Source organism: Hemicordylus capensis, chromosome 4 (assembly GCF_027244095.1).
Source record: "Hemicordylus capensis ecotype Gifberg chromosome 4, rHemCap1.1.pri, whole genome shotgun sequence".
Lineage (NCBI taxonomy): Eukaryota > Metazoa > Chordata > Lepidosauria > Squamata > Cordylidae > Hemicordylus > Hemicordylus capensis.
The window spans coordinates 9,735,659-9,751,952 of NC_069660.1; the positions used below are offsets into that span (position 1 = coordinate 9,735,659).

Genomic DNA, 16,294 nt, shown 5'->3' on the forward strand with positions numbered 1-16,294 from the left:
GCAGCTCCAAGGGTCAGGGTGCAGGGAAGTGCCGTCGTGCATCGCCCCACCCCCTGGAGCTCCCCCCAGGTTTGTGGTGCATTATTGGGCTCCCCCTCCCCCCAAATGTGCCAGCCATGGCTGCAAGCAGCAGTGGCTGACACAAAAGCAGAAAAATTAGGTTAGGGGAGTGCTCGCTCCCTTAACCTCATTTTAATGGGAGGCTACTTAGGCGAGTTTGCCGCCTAAAGATCATATAAACAGATTAAAATGACCATAAATAAAACTTTAAAGCATCATAAACTAAGATCCTGATTTTTAAAAGGTGTGTTTTCAAACATTATTTAATAACAACCAGAGATGGGGAGATCCTGATTTAATTTTGGAGTGTGTTCCAGAGTCTCGGGGCAACTGCAGAGATGACCCAGTTTGAGGCCGCCACCAAGCAAGCCAAACCAGACTTCCCCGATGATCTTAACAGATCACGGACCAATGATTGGACTCAGTATAAGAGAGCTTCTTATGTTCCTTGAGGATAGGGCTGTAGCTCAGTGGTAGAGCATCTGCTCTTCATGCAGAAGGTCCCAGGTTCGATGCCTGGCAGCATCTCCAGGTAGGGCTGGGAAAGAGTCATGCCTGGAACCTTGGAGAGGTTCAGTCAGTGAAGACAATACTGAACTAGATGAACCAAGGGTCTGACTCAGTAGAAGGCAGCTTCCTATGTACGCAGCTTTTAAAAAATAGAGGGAGGTGCGATCATGGAGCTGGAAGCGCTCCTCCCAAAAGCTGCTGACAGCCACCCTTGTTACTTAGATTTCCCTTCACTGCAACTGTATGCCATCATGTGACACAGTGAAGGCAGGTCTAAGAAACAAAGGCAACTTTGCCCAACCGACCTCCCCACCTATGTCTTATCACATGTTGAGCAGCAGCACAACATTAAAGGATTCAGAACTGGTCAAGGTACAATTTGTATTTTGTCACTTTCAGGATTTTCCACATCTTTCTTTCCTCTCTCTTTTCCAACACTGCCTACATCCTGGGCTGAGTTGGAGCTGAGATGTCTCTTGATCTTGCCCCCTGGAATGCCAAGGATTGCATCCACCCAACTGTGCTGCCTCTGTGCACCTCCTCCAACCGTGCAACCAAGGAATCTGTCTCCAAGACCTTCACACCACTAAGGCATGCGGCCATGAAATCCTGACACTCTAGGCAATCATCTGTCTCTATGGCGCTAAAGCACTGTGGTTAGATAAGTGGATGGTTTTGAAATTGTGTTCTGGGGTTCCTCTGGGCTTTTCAGGGCTAGGAAAAATGTTATATGCAGCTCCCGAGAGCCTTTTCCCCCCCTGCGATATAATTCTCTGAGTAAACTAAGTAATTGTAATAATAATAATAATAATAATAATAATAATAATAATAATAATAATAATAATAATTCGATTTCTATACCGCCCTTCCAAAAATGGCTCAGGGCAGTTTACAAAGAGAAATAACAAATAAGATGGCTCCCTGTCCCCAAAGGGCTCACATTCTAAAAAGAAACATAAGACACACACCAGCAACAGTCACTGGAAGTACTGTGCTGGGGGTGGAGAGGGCCAGTTACTCTCCCCCTGCTAAATAAAGAGAATCACCACGGTAAAAGGTGCCTCTTTGCCCAGTTAGCAGGGGCATTTTCTCTTTACTATCTGATGTCTCTGTATGCCTCTCTGGGTGTCCAACTGCCTGGTGTCTGCATCTCATTGCAAAGGACTCCCGTGGTTGCCCTTCGATGAGATGGGGTGAGACGGTCACCTTAGGTGTAGGTACAATGCATGCACCATGGACATTTGCATGGCAGGCTGAAATGGCCCCCAAATGGACTGAAACAGCCCTTAGAAGACCAGTGGGAGGCCGACGGAGTAGTGGGAACTGCTGGAGATTCTCCTCCCACAGCCACAGCAGCACCCCCCACACCACCAAACCCAGCAGTAAGTCAAAAAACAATTACGCCCCACCACTCAAGCTGGGCCCGAACTGGTTCAGCCTCGAGCCAAACTTGGCTCACCAAGCCCAAAACCAGACTGGACCCGGTTCGGGTCAAGTCTGGTTCGATTCAAGCCGAACCATGTTTTCCAGTTTTGTGCACATCCCTGCTGCTGGGTTCTTGGCTGCAGTACCATCCTCTGGCCATCTGCAGTGGTGATGCTGCAACACACCTGTGATCAGAAGCCCAGTACCCTATATCTGCAGGTTAATATAGTAGTGCAGAAAGTAAGGTGCTGGAACCCACCGTTAGAGTCCCCAGTTTGAAATCCCTGGGCATTTTTCACATAGGGTTTTTAGCTCGCATCTCCTCTGGGGTGGAGGTGTGCATTCACATATTGGCCCTGTGAGCTAATGGGAAGCACTTCACACACAATTCGGGTTTTTCATTATACATTAGACTGTAGCCGGATTTCTATCCAGGGTTAAAAAATCAACTTTTTGTATCATTTTGGGGGGGCAACTATGAACTCGCAGTAAAGCCCCATCTCCCCACTGTCTATGCATATGCCCGCATTTATCTGCAGAGACAAGTGCTATACCCAAGGAGAGATCCTACCCATGATCAGGAATGCTGGGCCTAATGCTTTTCCCATATGAGGATCACATTTATAGTGAAATAAAACATTTTTTAAAATTAGACAGCCCTATGTGCCCTACAGCTGGAGCAAATTTGGTTCAAATTGGTTAGGTGGTTCACAAGTTAGTCCAATTGTGCCTCAGAGGTTTACGCATCCACCATCTTGGGTTTGGGGTAGATTACATCATCAAAAACTATCCCATTGAGGTGTCCCTATGTGTCCCTGTAGCAAATTTGGTTCAAATTGGTTAAGTGGTACATAAGTTAGTCCACTTGTACCTCAAATGTTTACACGTCCACCATCTTGAATCAGAGAGGATGACATTATCACAAGCTATGCCACTGAGGTGTTCAAAATAGAAAGCTGCCATATACTGAGTCAGACCATTGGTCTATCTAGCTCAGTATTGCCTTCACAGACTGGCAGCGGCTTCTCCAAGGTTGCGGGCAGGAATCTCTCTCAGCCCTATCTTGGAGGAGCCAGGGAGGGAACTTGAATCCTTCTGCTCTTAGCAGCTCCATCCCCTGAGGGGAATATCTTACAGTGCTCACACTTCTGGTCTCCCATTCATATGTAACCAAGGCAGACCCTGCTTAGCTAAGGGGACAAGTCATGCTTGCTACCACAAGACCAGCTCTCCTCTCCTGTGTTCCTGTGTGTCACTCACTGCAACTGTGCCTAATTTGGTTAAAAATGGTTATATAGTTCACAAATTAGCCCACTTGCACCTCAGAAGTTAATGCATCCGCCATCTTGAATTGGAGTTGATGATGACATCATCACACACCATGCCATTGGGGCTTCCCTATGTGCCCTACCTTTCCAGTGCATCCCTTGATTGCATTTGAGGGCTAGTCATCCAAAGTGCCCCCCACCCACTAAATACATGCTCCTAAGTACTTGTTTAAACATTTAGGGGGCTTTCAGATGAACAACCGCTCATGCATGATTAAAAGATGTGCATCTTGGAGGTGCCAGGGAGGGAACCTGGAGCCATCTGCATTCAAGCATGCAGGTGCCCTTCCCAGAATAGCCCCATCCCCTAAGGGGAATATCTTGTGGTGCTCATACATGTAGTCTCCAAATGCAAACCAAGGTGGACCCTGCTTAGCAAAGAGGGCAATTCATGCTTGCTACCACAAGACCAGCTCCCCTCCCCTCCATGGCCCTCCATGGAGGATGTCCTGATAGGTGCACTCTCTTCGTAGTCACATGTCAACTGTATTGTTGGACTGGCCCTTAGGGCAAAAAAAAACTTTTGAAGTTTGTTTGTTTGTTTGTTTAACTTGAATAGCTTGACTTGGTTAAACAAAATTACAGGAGATAAAAGGGACACAATAATATTATGTTCTGTGCTTGTTTGGGTAGGCATGTTCTGTCAAGTGTATTTCTCATTAAGTGTTACAGGGTTTCCTCTCCCATTCCATCTGCCATTGCCAGGGCCAGCACCAGGGGTCAGTTGCCAAGGGTCTCCAGGGCTCTTAGAAGGGCCAGGGGTCAGTTGCCAAGGGTCTCCAGGGCTCTTAGAAGGGCCAGGCCCACCATTGATCTCCGAAGCTACCTCTTTGCCCACAGACTTTGTGTTGGCAAAGCGACTTTATTGGGACCCACCCTGGAGGAGGGCAGTTTGCTGAGGACCCTGAAACTTGGAATTGACCTTAGGCATGGCCATAAGGAGGAGGAGGACCTGGGACTCTCACAGTCGGTGGAACTTACTCCTAAGTAAACATATAGGATCACAGCTCTAAATTAATAGCTCCATGAGCCCCACCTCTCAGAAGTGCTTGCAATGACTGAGTATTCTATACATATCGATATAGAAAAATCTATACATATATACATATAGAAAAACATCTGAAAACCCATCTTTTCACCCAAACTTTCCCAGCTTTTTAAAATTGTCTGTTTTAATTTTATGGTTGATTTTAAATTGTTGAATTGTTTTACCTTTTAATATGTGTTTTAATTGTTTTATGTTAACTGCCCAGAGACAAAAGTTTGGACGGTATAGAAGTTTGATACATACATACATACATACATACAATATAATAGTTCAGGCATGTGGTGATGCAGACATGAGGAGGACTTGTGCACATCACTAACCCCTGCCTTCAAAGGCTGTGGCCCAACCAGTCACCAGTATTGGGAGGATAAAACTAAAAAGTGGAAAGAAGGAGGAAATGTGGATTTTCACATTTCCAGTGCAAAAGAAATGGAGGGTGAGTAATACCCATTTGGCATGGATTACAAGGATAGTTGTACTGTTATTTCTGATTAACTGAAGAGGAGGAATGATCCAGCACCAGTGAGACTTGTAGGAATTGCAAGTGGAGTCATATTTTGTATTTCTGTTGTGTATACTTGCGAGAGATTTTGAGATCAAATTAGAATTATTGATCATACATATGTGCATACTTCGTTCTTATTTGCAATTGAGTTTGCTTTAATATTAGCCTCTGTAGTGTGGATTCTGGTCAAAAGAAAGAGAAGGATACATAAACATGATGTGTTGATTTCAAATTATGACCATGAATCATGAACATATTTATTTATTTATTTATTTATTTATTTGATTTCTATACCGCCCTTCCAAAAATGGCTCAGGGCGGTTTACACAGAGGAATAATAATAAGATAATAATAAGATGGACATATTACAAAACATTAAGCTCTTCCTGACTGTAGTATATTAAGGATTGCATCCTGAGAATAACGAATTATACAAACAAGCCCACGGTCCTGAAAAATGAGGTATTAATACATCAGTTGGAACATTAGTTCAGTAAATATATATGGTGTGTAAAATTCAATTCTGTAGGAACAAAGATGAATCCCTGCTTCTGTTTCTCTCCAATACACCAAGGCAGATATAGTTGTGAAGAGGCATATAATTTGATGGCTCATTATATTGTCCTGCAACTTTTAATGATAGAGATAAAATATAATGTACGTCAGCTTTTATTCTTTGTAGGAAGAATAGCAGAGAGTTTCCCTTCCCTTTGCTCCATAATAGAGGATTTAATATCTGTCCATCTGCATTTTGATGTTGTCTGGAGATCTTGAAGAGCTGTTGTCACTCAGAAAAGACAATAAGGTTATTCACACGAGCAGGCGAGGGCAGCCCAACCTGGGTTAAGCTGCTTGTGTGCAGCACCAGGATCGGGGCTGATCCTGGCGCTGCCTGCCCGCTTAACCCTACTTTTAACCCTGGCACCAGGGTCATGTGGGTTCTCAGACTGCGTGCAGCTCAGGCACGCACAGAGTCAGGCACCTAGAACATCCAACTCCTGGGGGATTCCCCAAATTGAACTGGGATTCCTACTCATTTATTCACCCAGGCTTTTAATTAGATTCAAGCTTCTAAATTTTTAATGTTGGTTTTAAATGATTTTAATGTTTAAATTATTATAATTGTTTAATTGGTTTAATTTTGATTTTAATTGTTAATTGATTTTAATTGTTTTTATTTTGATGTAAACCCCGCCCCCCGCCGCCCTGAGCCATTTTTGGAAGGGTGGTATATAAATCAAAAAAATAAATAATTTGTGTAGTGCATTGTGGGATAACTGGAGTCCCGACCCCCAGAGATCCATGCTGACCTGTGCAGTGAGGATTGTCTGGGCACACAGTGGCATGCCGAAGAGGACCTTCAAGGATCGTCTGGAGGGAAGTTTGGTTCCACCCTGCCTTCCCCCTCCCCCGCCCACCACCCATCTGCGCAGTCATGAGTATGGCTTCAAAGTGGAGGAAAGGTCAACTCAATGTAAGAGGGTTTCATGTCTACATTTCACTATACCTGCTGGCCAGCCATTTATCCATTTGACAGATTGCTGGTTAATGCTCTTGGATGGTCAGTTGATGTTGTAGCAATCACATTTAATTGTTCAGTTAAAAGAGCTATTCAGTTGCATTCATGGGGGGGGGCACTTACTGGCCACACCCATATACTCACTGGCCACACCCACTTGCCATCCATACATTCGGTATTGTTGAGAAAGGGCCTAAAGTGTAAGAGGGTCGTGCAACCAGGAACTTCTCCATGCAACGAGGAACTCAGTATCCATATGCTTGGGAACCTAGGTTATAGGTGTGTAGGGTTCCAAGGCATGGTCAGAGGGTACATGACGTAGTGACCTTGCTGAAGCTAAATAGGTTAGTGCCTGAATGGGTGACTGCCTAAGAACTTCTTATATGCCGCCTTAAGAACATAAGAGCAGCCCTGCTGGATCAGGCACAAGGCCCATCTAGTCCAGCATCCTGTTTCACACAGAAGCCCACCAGATGCCTCTGAGAAGCCCACTTGCAAGAGGTGAGGGCAGGCCGTCTCTCCTGCTGTTGCTCCCCTGCAACTGGTATTGAGAGGCATTGTGCCTCTGAGGCTGGAGATGGCCTTGAGTTCCATGATGGAAGAAAGGCATGAAATAAGTAAAAGAAACAGTAAATACAGCCCTTTCACAACAGTGTCAAATGAACAGATATCAGGATAGAGTCAGGAGGAGTCATGCTGACACCAGGAGCAGGGCCAATAGGCATGGTCCCACCCCTCCCATGGCTTCAGTGAACACTTGGAGCCTGGACAAAGGAAGAACTCTTCTAGTAACTGGGAATTTCTCTGTGCTTTTGAATAAGATGCTCAAGTTTGTTTATTTATTTGTTTGTTTCTCAAATTTGTAGACTGCCCCAAACTTCCATGTCTGGGTGGTTTACAACAACATAAAACACATTAGAATGAAAACCTTAAAACAATTTAAAACCAGTTAGCACCTGACTTGGGAAAATATAATCACACCATCCCACTGAGGACCACCAGGTTTCCTTTTACAAGTATAGTCCTCCTGACAGCTCATGCGTTGAACTGGGGAAACCGGTTCTGTGCACATGTCTACTGCTGTCCCAGTTCAGCAGTGTAGTTGTTTGTGTGCAGCAGTGGCTGTTTTTGCCAATATCTCCTTCACGCCCAGAAAATATTTCATTGAGAGCTGCATGACCCTCAGGGACATATTTCTACATTGCATAGAGCACTTCTGGGGGAAGGGGAGATTGGCTAAATTTAGATACACACACATGGTACGTGAGCATCCATGCTGCTGAAGTGGAAGCACAGCATCTGTGTGTGTGCTTTCTTTGAGTGCAGCATTGATCAGGATTTTGGCTTTAGTTTTAGGTTTGTTTGTTTTTAAAAGTGGTGTACACAGATCCCCTTTATTACCCTCAAGGGGTTTAGTCAAATCCATGGAGGACAAGTCTATCAGTGGCTAATAGTCATGATGGATGCCAGAGGGGCTCTTACCCCTGGACATTGGGGCCAAAGTCCAGGGCCTCCACAGCCCCTGGCGGCCTCTTTAGTCTGTCCCAGGTGGTGTAGTCACCTGGTGGAGCATAATGATGCTTAATTTGCAGGGAATGGGGGCCTCCAAAGACCTTTAGGTCCAGGCTCCGAAATTACCTAGGTGCCTCTCTGATTACTGCTAACTCCAGGTCTGAACCTGGAGATACAGTGTGCCTCTGGATGTGACTTGCTAGATAGCACCAGTGAGAAAGGACTATTTGCCTACATCTTCTTGTGATTTTCCCAGAGATATCTGATTGGCCACTGTTAGAAACAGACTACTGGATTATGGCAGGTGAATCTTTGATCTGATCCAGCAAGGCTTTCTTATAGTCTAATGTTCTCATACCAACCCTGTGAGGTAAGTTACACTGGAAAGAAGGGCCCGGCCCAAAATCATACAAGAAGCTCTGTGATGGAGAAGAGATTTAACTTGGGTCACCTTGGTCTACATCCAACACACTAACCATATTTGCTCTCACTAGACAAGCTAATATGGGACAGTAGCTCAGTGGCAGAGCATCTGCTTTGCATGCAAAAGGTCCAAGGTTTAGTTTCTGGCATCTTCAGACAGGGAGAGGAAAGATCCTTCTCTGAAATTGTGCTGAGCAGCTTGCAGTCAGGGCAGAGAGAACTGAGCTAGGTGAACTAATGATCTGACCAATGATAAAGCAGCTTCCTCCGTACCTAATATTGGCTGACATGACGCGTAGTGTACTGAGGACAATTCTGCACTGCCAATGCTGTTGCAGGCACCTAAAACCTAAAACAACACCAACACTGTTGTGCTAATTAGGGATGTGCACAAATCAATTTTTTCAGTTAGATTTGTACCTGAATCAAATCACCTCCGATTTGTTTTGGGTCCAAATCATGTTTTGGGTCAAAATCTGGCCAGCTAGCACAGGGGCGATGTGTTTTGTCCGCAAATCTCCTGAAACAGGTAGACTTGGATACAAATCATTAGGCTTGTGCATTTCGATTTGGGTACAGAACGTTTTGTGCCCGAAAATTGCAATTGTGGAGGTTTTGTAACCAAAACAAAATCAAGAATTAAAAAACAGAGATTTTTGTTTCTATATTGAAATGACTGTGTTTCGGACAGAATGCTTTGTTCTTAGGAAAAGCATTGCAATTCAAATTGACTTCTCTGACTCTGTCCACTCCAGCTGAGGCACTGAGTGATTAGCAGAAGATAAGATATGCAAAAAGATATGCCAAAAATGCTCATGAATGGTTTGCTTAAGTATGTGTTGTATTCAGTGTGATTGAAATGCAAACTGACCTTGCAAAGGGATTTGGAAGACAGCATTTTGAGACAGAAGTACCCAAATACCTTTGGGAGCTCAAAGCAATTCCAAAGCTCTTGCTAAAAGCCATGGTATAAATTGTGTAGAAAAGCTTTTCGAGAAGCTGGTTAGGAAAGTTCTGAAATTACACAGGTTTTTCTTTCCAAAGGTTTAGAAAGAATCTCTTGACTTGTTCAGGGGTCTTTTGAAGAGCTATTTTGTTTTTCTTCTGATTTTTATGAGTTATAGTGGTGTCTAAGTTTTGTTGCCCAAGTTGAGCAGTCTAATGTAATTTAAATTTGGTGGGACATGATGTCTAAGCCAGTGGTTCACAATTTTTGCCTTTGCAGGGACAGGTCATCCACATGGGACTATAGGAGACAAAAGGAGGGGGATGGGGAATACTTCCTGTCAACCTGACATCCCCAGGAACCTTAGTTGCTTCTGTCTTTCTTGTAACCATGGTCCATGGTTTTGCACTTTCTTAAATGCAGTGATGATAAATCTCAACAATTCTGAACAGTAGGCTGATTTGTTTGGGCTATGGCTCACTCCAGTTCAGTTAAATGAACATTTGAAGTTGTTCCATAGTACCAAGGCAGTTCATTGGTCTATCTTGCTATCTCAAATGACCTGTGGTCACTGTTCCATGGGGAGGGAGTGTTTTTATTGAAAGATTGCTTGAATCCACAAATGGGTTGTGCTGCTGTGCTAGTGCCACAGGGACAGGCCCCCACACACTACAAAATTCTCAAATAACTGTGCCAAAAAACTAAGTGTCGTTCTTGTTCATCATTCTCTTCATTCTTTAAACTTGTTTATGTGGGGCTTCAGGGGCAATACAGTAGGTTGAGTGGCAGTGCCCCAAGGGTGGTGCACCAGATTCCAAATAGGGCAAAGGGCTGATTTCTTAGGAATTTTTGAGGTTTACACATCTTTAAGATTTTTTCCCCCATAGGGAATAATGGAGGTTTCTGCAGCCCCATAACACCACCTGGGGGGCACTGGGATGGCCTGAAGCAAGTGGTGGTGTAGTGCACAGAGGGTGCCAACCACGCCCCTGGATTGGTAACCCATTGGGGTACTGGGCTTTGTTGTTTCTGAGGTGTTGAGTTTAGATTCTCTGGTAGCAAATGAGATTTTTAATGAAAAACCATGAATCCACTCTCATACGCTACTAGAGAATCTACTCTCAGAACACCTCTAGAACAACAAAACCCTGTACTTCATGGGTCGGCAACCCATGTGGGTGGTTGGCACCTTATGTGCACTACACTCCCACTTGTTCTGGGTCACCCCAGTGCCCCTCAAGTGGAGTTATGGGACTGCAGAAACCTCCATTATACCCTAGAAGGAAAATCTGAAAGACACGTAACTTCATTAATTCTTTAAAAATCAGCCCTTTGCCAAATTCCTCTTAAAAAATTGTGGTAGCTTCCTTGTACCAACTGGACACTACCACCAACCACACTCCACTCTGGGCCACCCCTCCCCCGCTCCTGCGTGAAGCTATGCTTTTCCTGAAACCTCCATCATACCCTATGGGGAAAAACTGAAAGAAGTGCAAACTTCAAAAATTCACCAAAAATCAGCAGTTTGCCCAATTCCTTTGAAATTTTTGTGGTAGCTTCCACTCATTGGGCACTATAACCCCCACCCACTCTTTTTACCATGTGGCCCATTTTTTAATCTGAATTAATTTGGATTCGGATTAATTAATTTGGATTCGGATTAATTCAGATACAAAACAAAACTGGGGTGATTCGGAAGGCTTAAAATGGGGTTGATTCAGATTTGGTACAAATCGAAACAAAAAAAATACAAAACACTCAACCCTACAAATCATTTTGTACCCAAATCGATTCACACAGACAGCAGGCACAGGCAGTGATTCTCTCAGCAGCAGGAAAGGGATGGAAAAAAATTATCTTCTCTTTTCTATCTGGCCAGCTAGCTCAGATGTGATTTGTTTTGTCAACAAATCGCCCAAAACAGGTATATTTGGGTACAAATCATTTTGTACCCAAATCAATTTGCACATCCCTAGTGCTACGGTAATATGTACAAGTGCACAGTCATGTTTCCACAACACTACATCCATTATTTCCAGTGGCCATAGTGTCACATGTGTGATTATGCAAATGTTACATAGTAATGTAAGAGCATTCTTGCACCCCAGCGCTGGTAATTATTTTAGAGATCCTCAGAAGCACAGATAATGCAGAACCGTCTGCAGCACACTGCTTATCATGTCATCCCTCCTTTTATCCTCAGCCCCTATCCCATATGGGAGGGGGGAAGTACATATTTATTTTTCATATTCTTATCATATTGATACTGACCTACTCTACAAGGTTGTTGTAATAATGAGGAGACAATGTATGTGAAACATTTTGAATGCTTCAAAAGTGCCCTTTGAGTATTAAGTATTAAAATAAGTAATTTTACCAATGATTATAAAGAAAAGTAGCAATACCAACTCCAAAATAAAATAAGGGGAGATATCCAATATAGTAAAGCCTTTTTAAAAAGGAATTTTTTAAGGGGGTGGATCAACAAGGGGGCAGTGGGGACTCCTCCCCCCCCCACGCCGCCCGGGATATTCTAGGCTCCCTCTTGAGTATTCAGCTTCCTTTAAGAAAATGTAAGTCTCTAGTACACTTACTTGTGGAGAAACAAATATGACAAATTTATATACTTCTTTTCAACAAAAGTTCCCAAAGTGGTTTACATAGATAGAAATAAAGCAAGTTGCTCTTTCCTTATAGTGTTGTAGCCAATGGAGAAGAACAACAGTGGTAACTGATAAGTGCTGAGCCCTTATGTATGAAACTGAATTATCTTGTATTCATATTTAAAACGCTTCCTCACTATTTCATACAATTGATTAACTTTAAAGATATTGGGCAGCGGGGAAGTAACTTGCCTAGGGAGCAAGAGGTTGCTGGTTCGAATGCCCACTGGTATGTTTCCCAGACTATGGAAAGGCAGCAGCGATATAGGAAGATGCTGAAAGGCATAATCTCATACTGCACGGGAGGAGGTAATGGTCAACCCCTCCTTTATTCTACCAAAGACAATCATGTGGCTCTGTGGTCACCAGGAGTCGACACCGACTCAATGGCACAACTTTACCTTTACCTATATGTGTTCTTAGCCCTGGCCTATGATGATTCCTTGTTCCCTTCAGGCTTCCTAATTACAATTTTTCTAGCGATGGGCCCAGTGATCTGTCCTGCTTGGCTTTAATTTGGGGGCTCAGTACACTCCAAAGTGAAGTCTCTTAGCAAAATAAGAATATACAAGCAAATCTCAAAAAAGACCCAAAGGCCTAAATAAAAAGAGAAACTTCCAACAATAAGATCTCCAAATAATGGAACTGAGAATAGAAAATGCAGACAGAGATGGCACAGCAGGAGGGAAACAGCTACTTTTCTAAATATCTCATGACTTTTGGATTATTGCCTTTAGAGGAAATACTTTCCCTGTTTTTTGTTTTAAATGAGGGAGTCGAAAGTTCATGAATCCATTGAAAGTGCCCACATAAAGAATCAACCATTAAGTGAGTCTCAGCTTTCGAGATGGATGTAGGAAGGGCCATTAAATATTCTTATTGTTTTTTATTCTGTCTATCCACAGCTTGAGAACAATTGCCTGATGTATTTTATAATCAACATCTTCCCGAGACACATGACAAAATGAAATGTCAGGCAGTATCAGATTCCATTCTGCTAGCAGACTGGCTGTGTGGAATGATTTCCCGCCCCACTTTGGTTATCAATACAGGAGAAATTGTTACTTCCTACATAATGAGGGGAAATTATACATCCCATTCAGGTGTGTGCGATTCAGTACCTTCTAGCCCATTGCACAATCTGTTTCAGATGAAGAACTAAGACTAAAGGTGGTGTGATCCCATTGCAGTCAGAGTCTGTGCATCAGACCCACCAATGAATATCTGGTTTCCATTACAGTAGGCAGAATGCAAAATTGCACAAAGTACATCACTATCCTTTCTAGAGCTCACAAGTTCTGATTGTGTCTCAGATTATTCTCCAGCTGAATGTGAAGGGAATTGTCATGTTTGATTGATCAAGTCTTTTGGATAGTGGTTAATGAGATGTAACAACTGTATGGGAGCATCACATTTATCTATCTTTTTATCATAGTTTTATACCACCTGATATGTGCATCTCTAGGTGGTGTACAGAGCTAAAATGCAACAAATGTAAAACTGAGTAAAACCAGTTAAAATTTCACACGATAAATAAAAACAATCTCATAATTTCATAAAATTTCACAAGGTAAATAAAAACAAGCTCATAAGATAAAATAAATAAATAAATAGTTTACATTTAGTTTCAGTTAAAAGCCTGCGAAAACAGGTGTGTCTTGAGGGTCTTTCTAAAAGCAAACAGAAAAAGAGATGCTCTTATTTCAAGAGGGAGCATATTCCAAAGCCCTGGGGCAGCCACAGATAAGCATGTGCACAAAAATGGTTTAAGTGGTTTGGTTCAAATCTGAATCAGATTTGAACTGGGTGCCACACTTCAGGTTCCGGTTCAGTCATGCCAACCCGTGGTTCAGTTTGAATTAGAACCACATTAGAACCGATGCTGAAATGTTCATCATAGGGAATAATGGGGACTCAGACTAGTCCATTATGCCCTATGGTGAGCACCTGGGGGCACAAACATTGATTGGGTGGTAGGTGTCCATGGGTGTCAACCACCATCCAACCCCCAAAGCTTCAGGGCACTTAGTTGATTCTTTTTCTTTTTTTTATGTTTTAGGCCATAGGGAATAATGGGGATGTCAAGTGGCCCCATTCTCCCTCATGGGTGGTGCTAGGTTCTCCAAGGTGGGGCTCCATGGTGCCCAAAATTCCTCTGAGCCACGAGTCAGTGGGGCACTTGATTTTTTGGGATGGGGGGGGGAATCTTATGCATTTCATATTTTTTAGTTTGTTGTAGCTTTTTCTAACAAATCTCTGTGAGGAAGCTATGTATCATCAAATAATCTAAACACAGGTGGATTATTGGATGCAACATTAGGAAGCTATTCACACGATTGCTCAAAACTAGGCTACCTGAGCCCAGCCCAGTTTTGAGCAATTGTGAGAACTACCGGGCTCGTGGGTGAGCCCAGTGGTTCTCTGGTGGCTAGCCCGCCTTAGAAACCCTACCCCTAAATGAGGTTAATGGTGTGAACGCCATTCTTTTGATTGTGTGTCAGCTGTGGCTGCCTGTAGCTGTGGCTGACACACTTGGGGTGGAGGGGAGGGGGGATCGTGCAGCCCCGTTTGGAAGGAAGATCAGCCTGCACTGCATTGGGCCTTAAAGGCAGGTAGAGCCATTCCGGCCATGTTGCCAATGCAGTGTGGGCCAATCTCCCTCCTAAATAGGGTCACATGACCCCGTTTGGGAGAAAGATCGATCGGCCCCACTGTGTTGGCAGGGAGACCAGGAGTGGCTCTCCCTGCCGTCATTCCAGCCACACTGCCAATGCAGTGTGGGCCAATTTCGGTTCCAAACGGGGCTGTGCGGCCTCATTTGGGACTGAAATAATGCCCCCCTGTATCTGACATCAGACATGGGGGGCGTGTCTGGGGTTGTGCCAGAGGCCCTTGATTGGTGGCAGCCCAGGTTCTTTGAACCCGTTCACCCAATGGTGACACCCAATGGTCCGGATGGAACAATATGCTCAATTGTTAGAATGGAATGATGCAACATCAACTTTGGTTTGTGATGAGTAGGATATAAGTGACAGGCTTCTTCTAAAACTTGTAAAAAGTTGAGATTAGTTGTTTCGTTGGAACATAAGACTTTCATAATTGTTTTTAGATTATTTCCATAACAGTTGTCATTGACAATTTAGTACAATATGAAGTCATTCTCATGACCAGCCCTACCTGGGTAGGTGAGCTACAGCCCAGGTAGTACTAGTTGTGTGAACCACTGGGATTGGGACCAGTCCTTACATTCCTCGACTGGGTAGCTCGATTTTTAAACCTGAGTTAAAAGTGAGGTAGGAGAACATAAGTATGTGCCCAACCCCAGTACCTGGTCATGTGAACATTTGGGCTGCCTGCAGTCTGAGCTTCCACAGAGTTGGGTGGCTAGAGCACCAGGCAGTGGGGAAATCCTCCCATGCACTCTACTCCTTTGAGCAGCGCATTATGGGATGCCGGAGGACTTCCTCTTCCAGCTCCTTTCTCTGCCTATCGCCTCCATGCTGCTTGTGTGGGCACACAAGCAACAGATCTCTGAGAGAAGTAGGTGATCGTATGTGGGGAGGCAGGAGGGAGCCTGCCTCCCCAAAAGCCCTCCTGACCCTGGGTAAGTTGGTTGTGTGTACAATTTCTCTGTGTACCTTTAAAAAGAAGATTAACATTACTCCATGGTCATGGCCATAGCTGGCCCCCATAGCAAGTATGCTGGCAATAGATACATTCCCTGATAATTGATGGTTCCCCACTAATTGTGATTATTTAAAAGCTTTCACAACTCCGTCATTCCAAGTAATATTTTGATGTGTTCCTATCAGCATGAGCCTGAATGGGAGCTGTCTCTGCCTTTATTAAAAAGCTGGAAGATTGCACCAGGTGGTCCTGTTTTTGAACAGCATTTGCTTATGACTCAGTTCCAATCTCCCTTGTAGATGAATCTCTCCGTATCCACCCACATAAACAGCAACTTCCAGGCAGGTTTTACTAATTAAAAATCCACTCTTGCAACCCTATGGATGTTGTCACTAGGGATGTGCATGGAACCCGATTGCCCGGTTTGGCTCGACTCTGGACTTGATACGAACCACCCTGAGCAGCTCGGGCTTGGGCTCGGTAGAGCCTGAGCCCAGGTCTGGTCTGGCCATCGAGTGGGCTCGAAGGGCTTGACAGGCATACTTGTAAAGGGGAATTGGGCAAGGATTCCCCTTGATAAGTCAAGGGCTAAAGGTGTGGGGGAAGAGGGAAAAGCTATCTTTTTTACAGTAGTAGTAACTTTAAATCCAAGCTGAATATATTCTAGTATTTCAGAAAGGCAGTTAAAATGAGAGAAAGAGAGCAAGAAACTCCCAGTGGGTCTTAAT

The 16,294-nt window shown here is 43.9% G+C and overlaps 1 protein-coding gene and 1 non-coding gene across 5 annotated transcripts in view; both read left to right on the top strand.

Annotated features, from left to right (window-relative positions):
- OPRL1 (opioid related nociceptin receptor 1) overlaps positions 1 to 16,294 on the top strand; it is a 257,707-nt gene that overhangs the window by 205,484 nt on the left and 35,929 nt on the right. Inside the window, exon 1 of one of the 4 annotated variants that reach the window (XM_053244348.1) lies at positions 15,413 to 15,543. The exons of the other annotated variants lie outside the window; for them this stretch is intronic. Within the exon in view, the coding sequence (XP_053100323.1) occupies positions 15,492 to 15,543 (52 nt within the window). The 5' untranslated portion in view covers positions 15,413 to 15,491. Of the gene's footprint in view, positions 1 to 15,412; positions 15,544 to 16,294 lie in introns of those variants that run through there. 4 annotated transcript variants of the gene reach the window in all.
- On the top strand, positions 518 to 588 carry TRNAE-UUC (transfer RNA glutamic acid (anticodon UUC)). The gene has a single exon. It is a non-coding gene; the product is annotated as a tRNA-Glu (tRNA).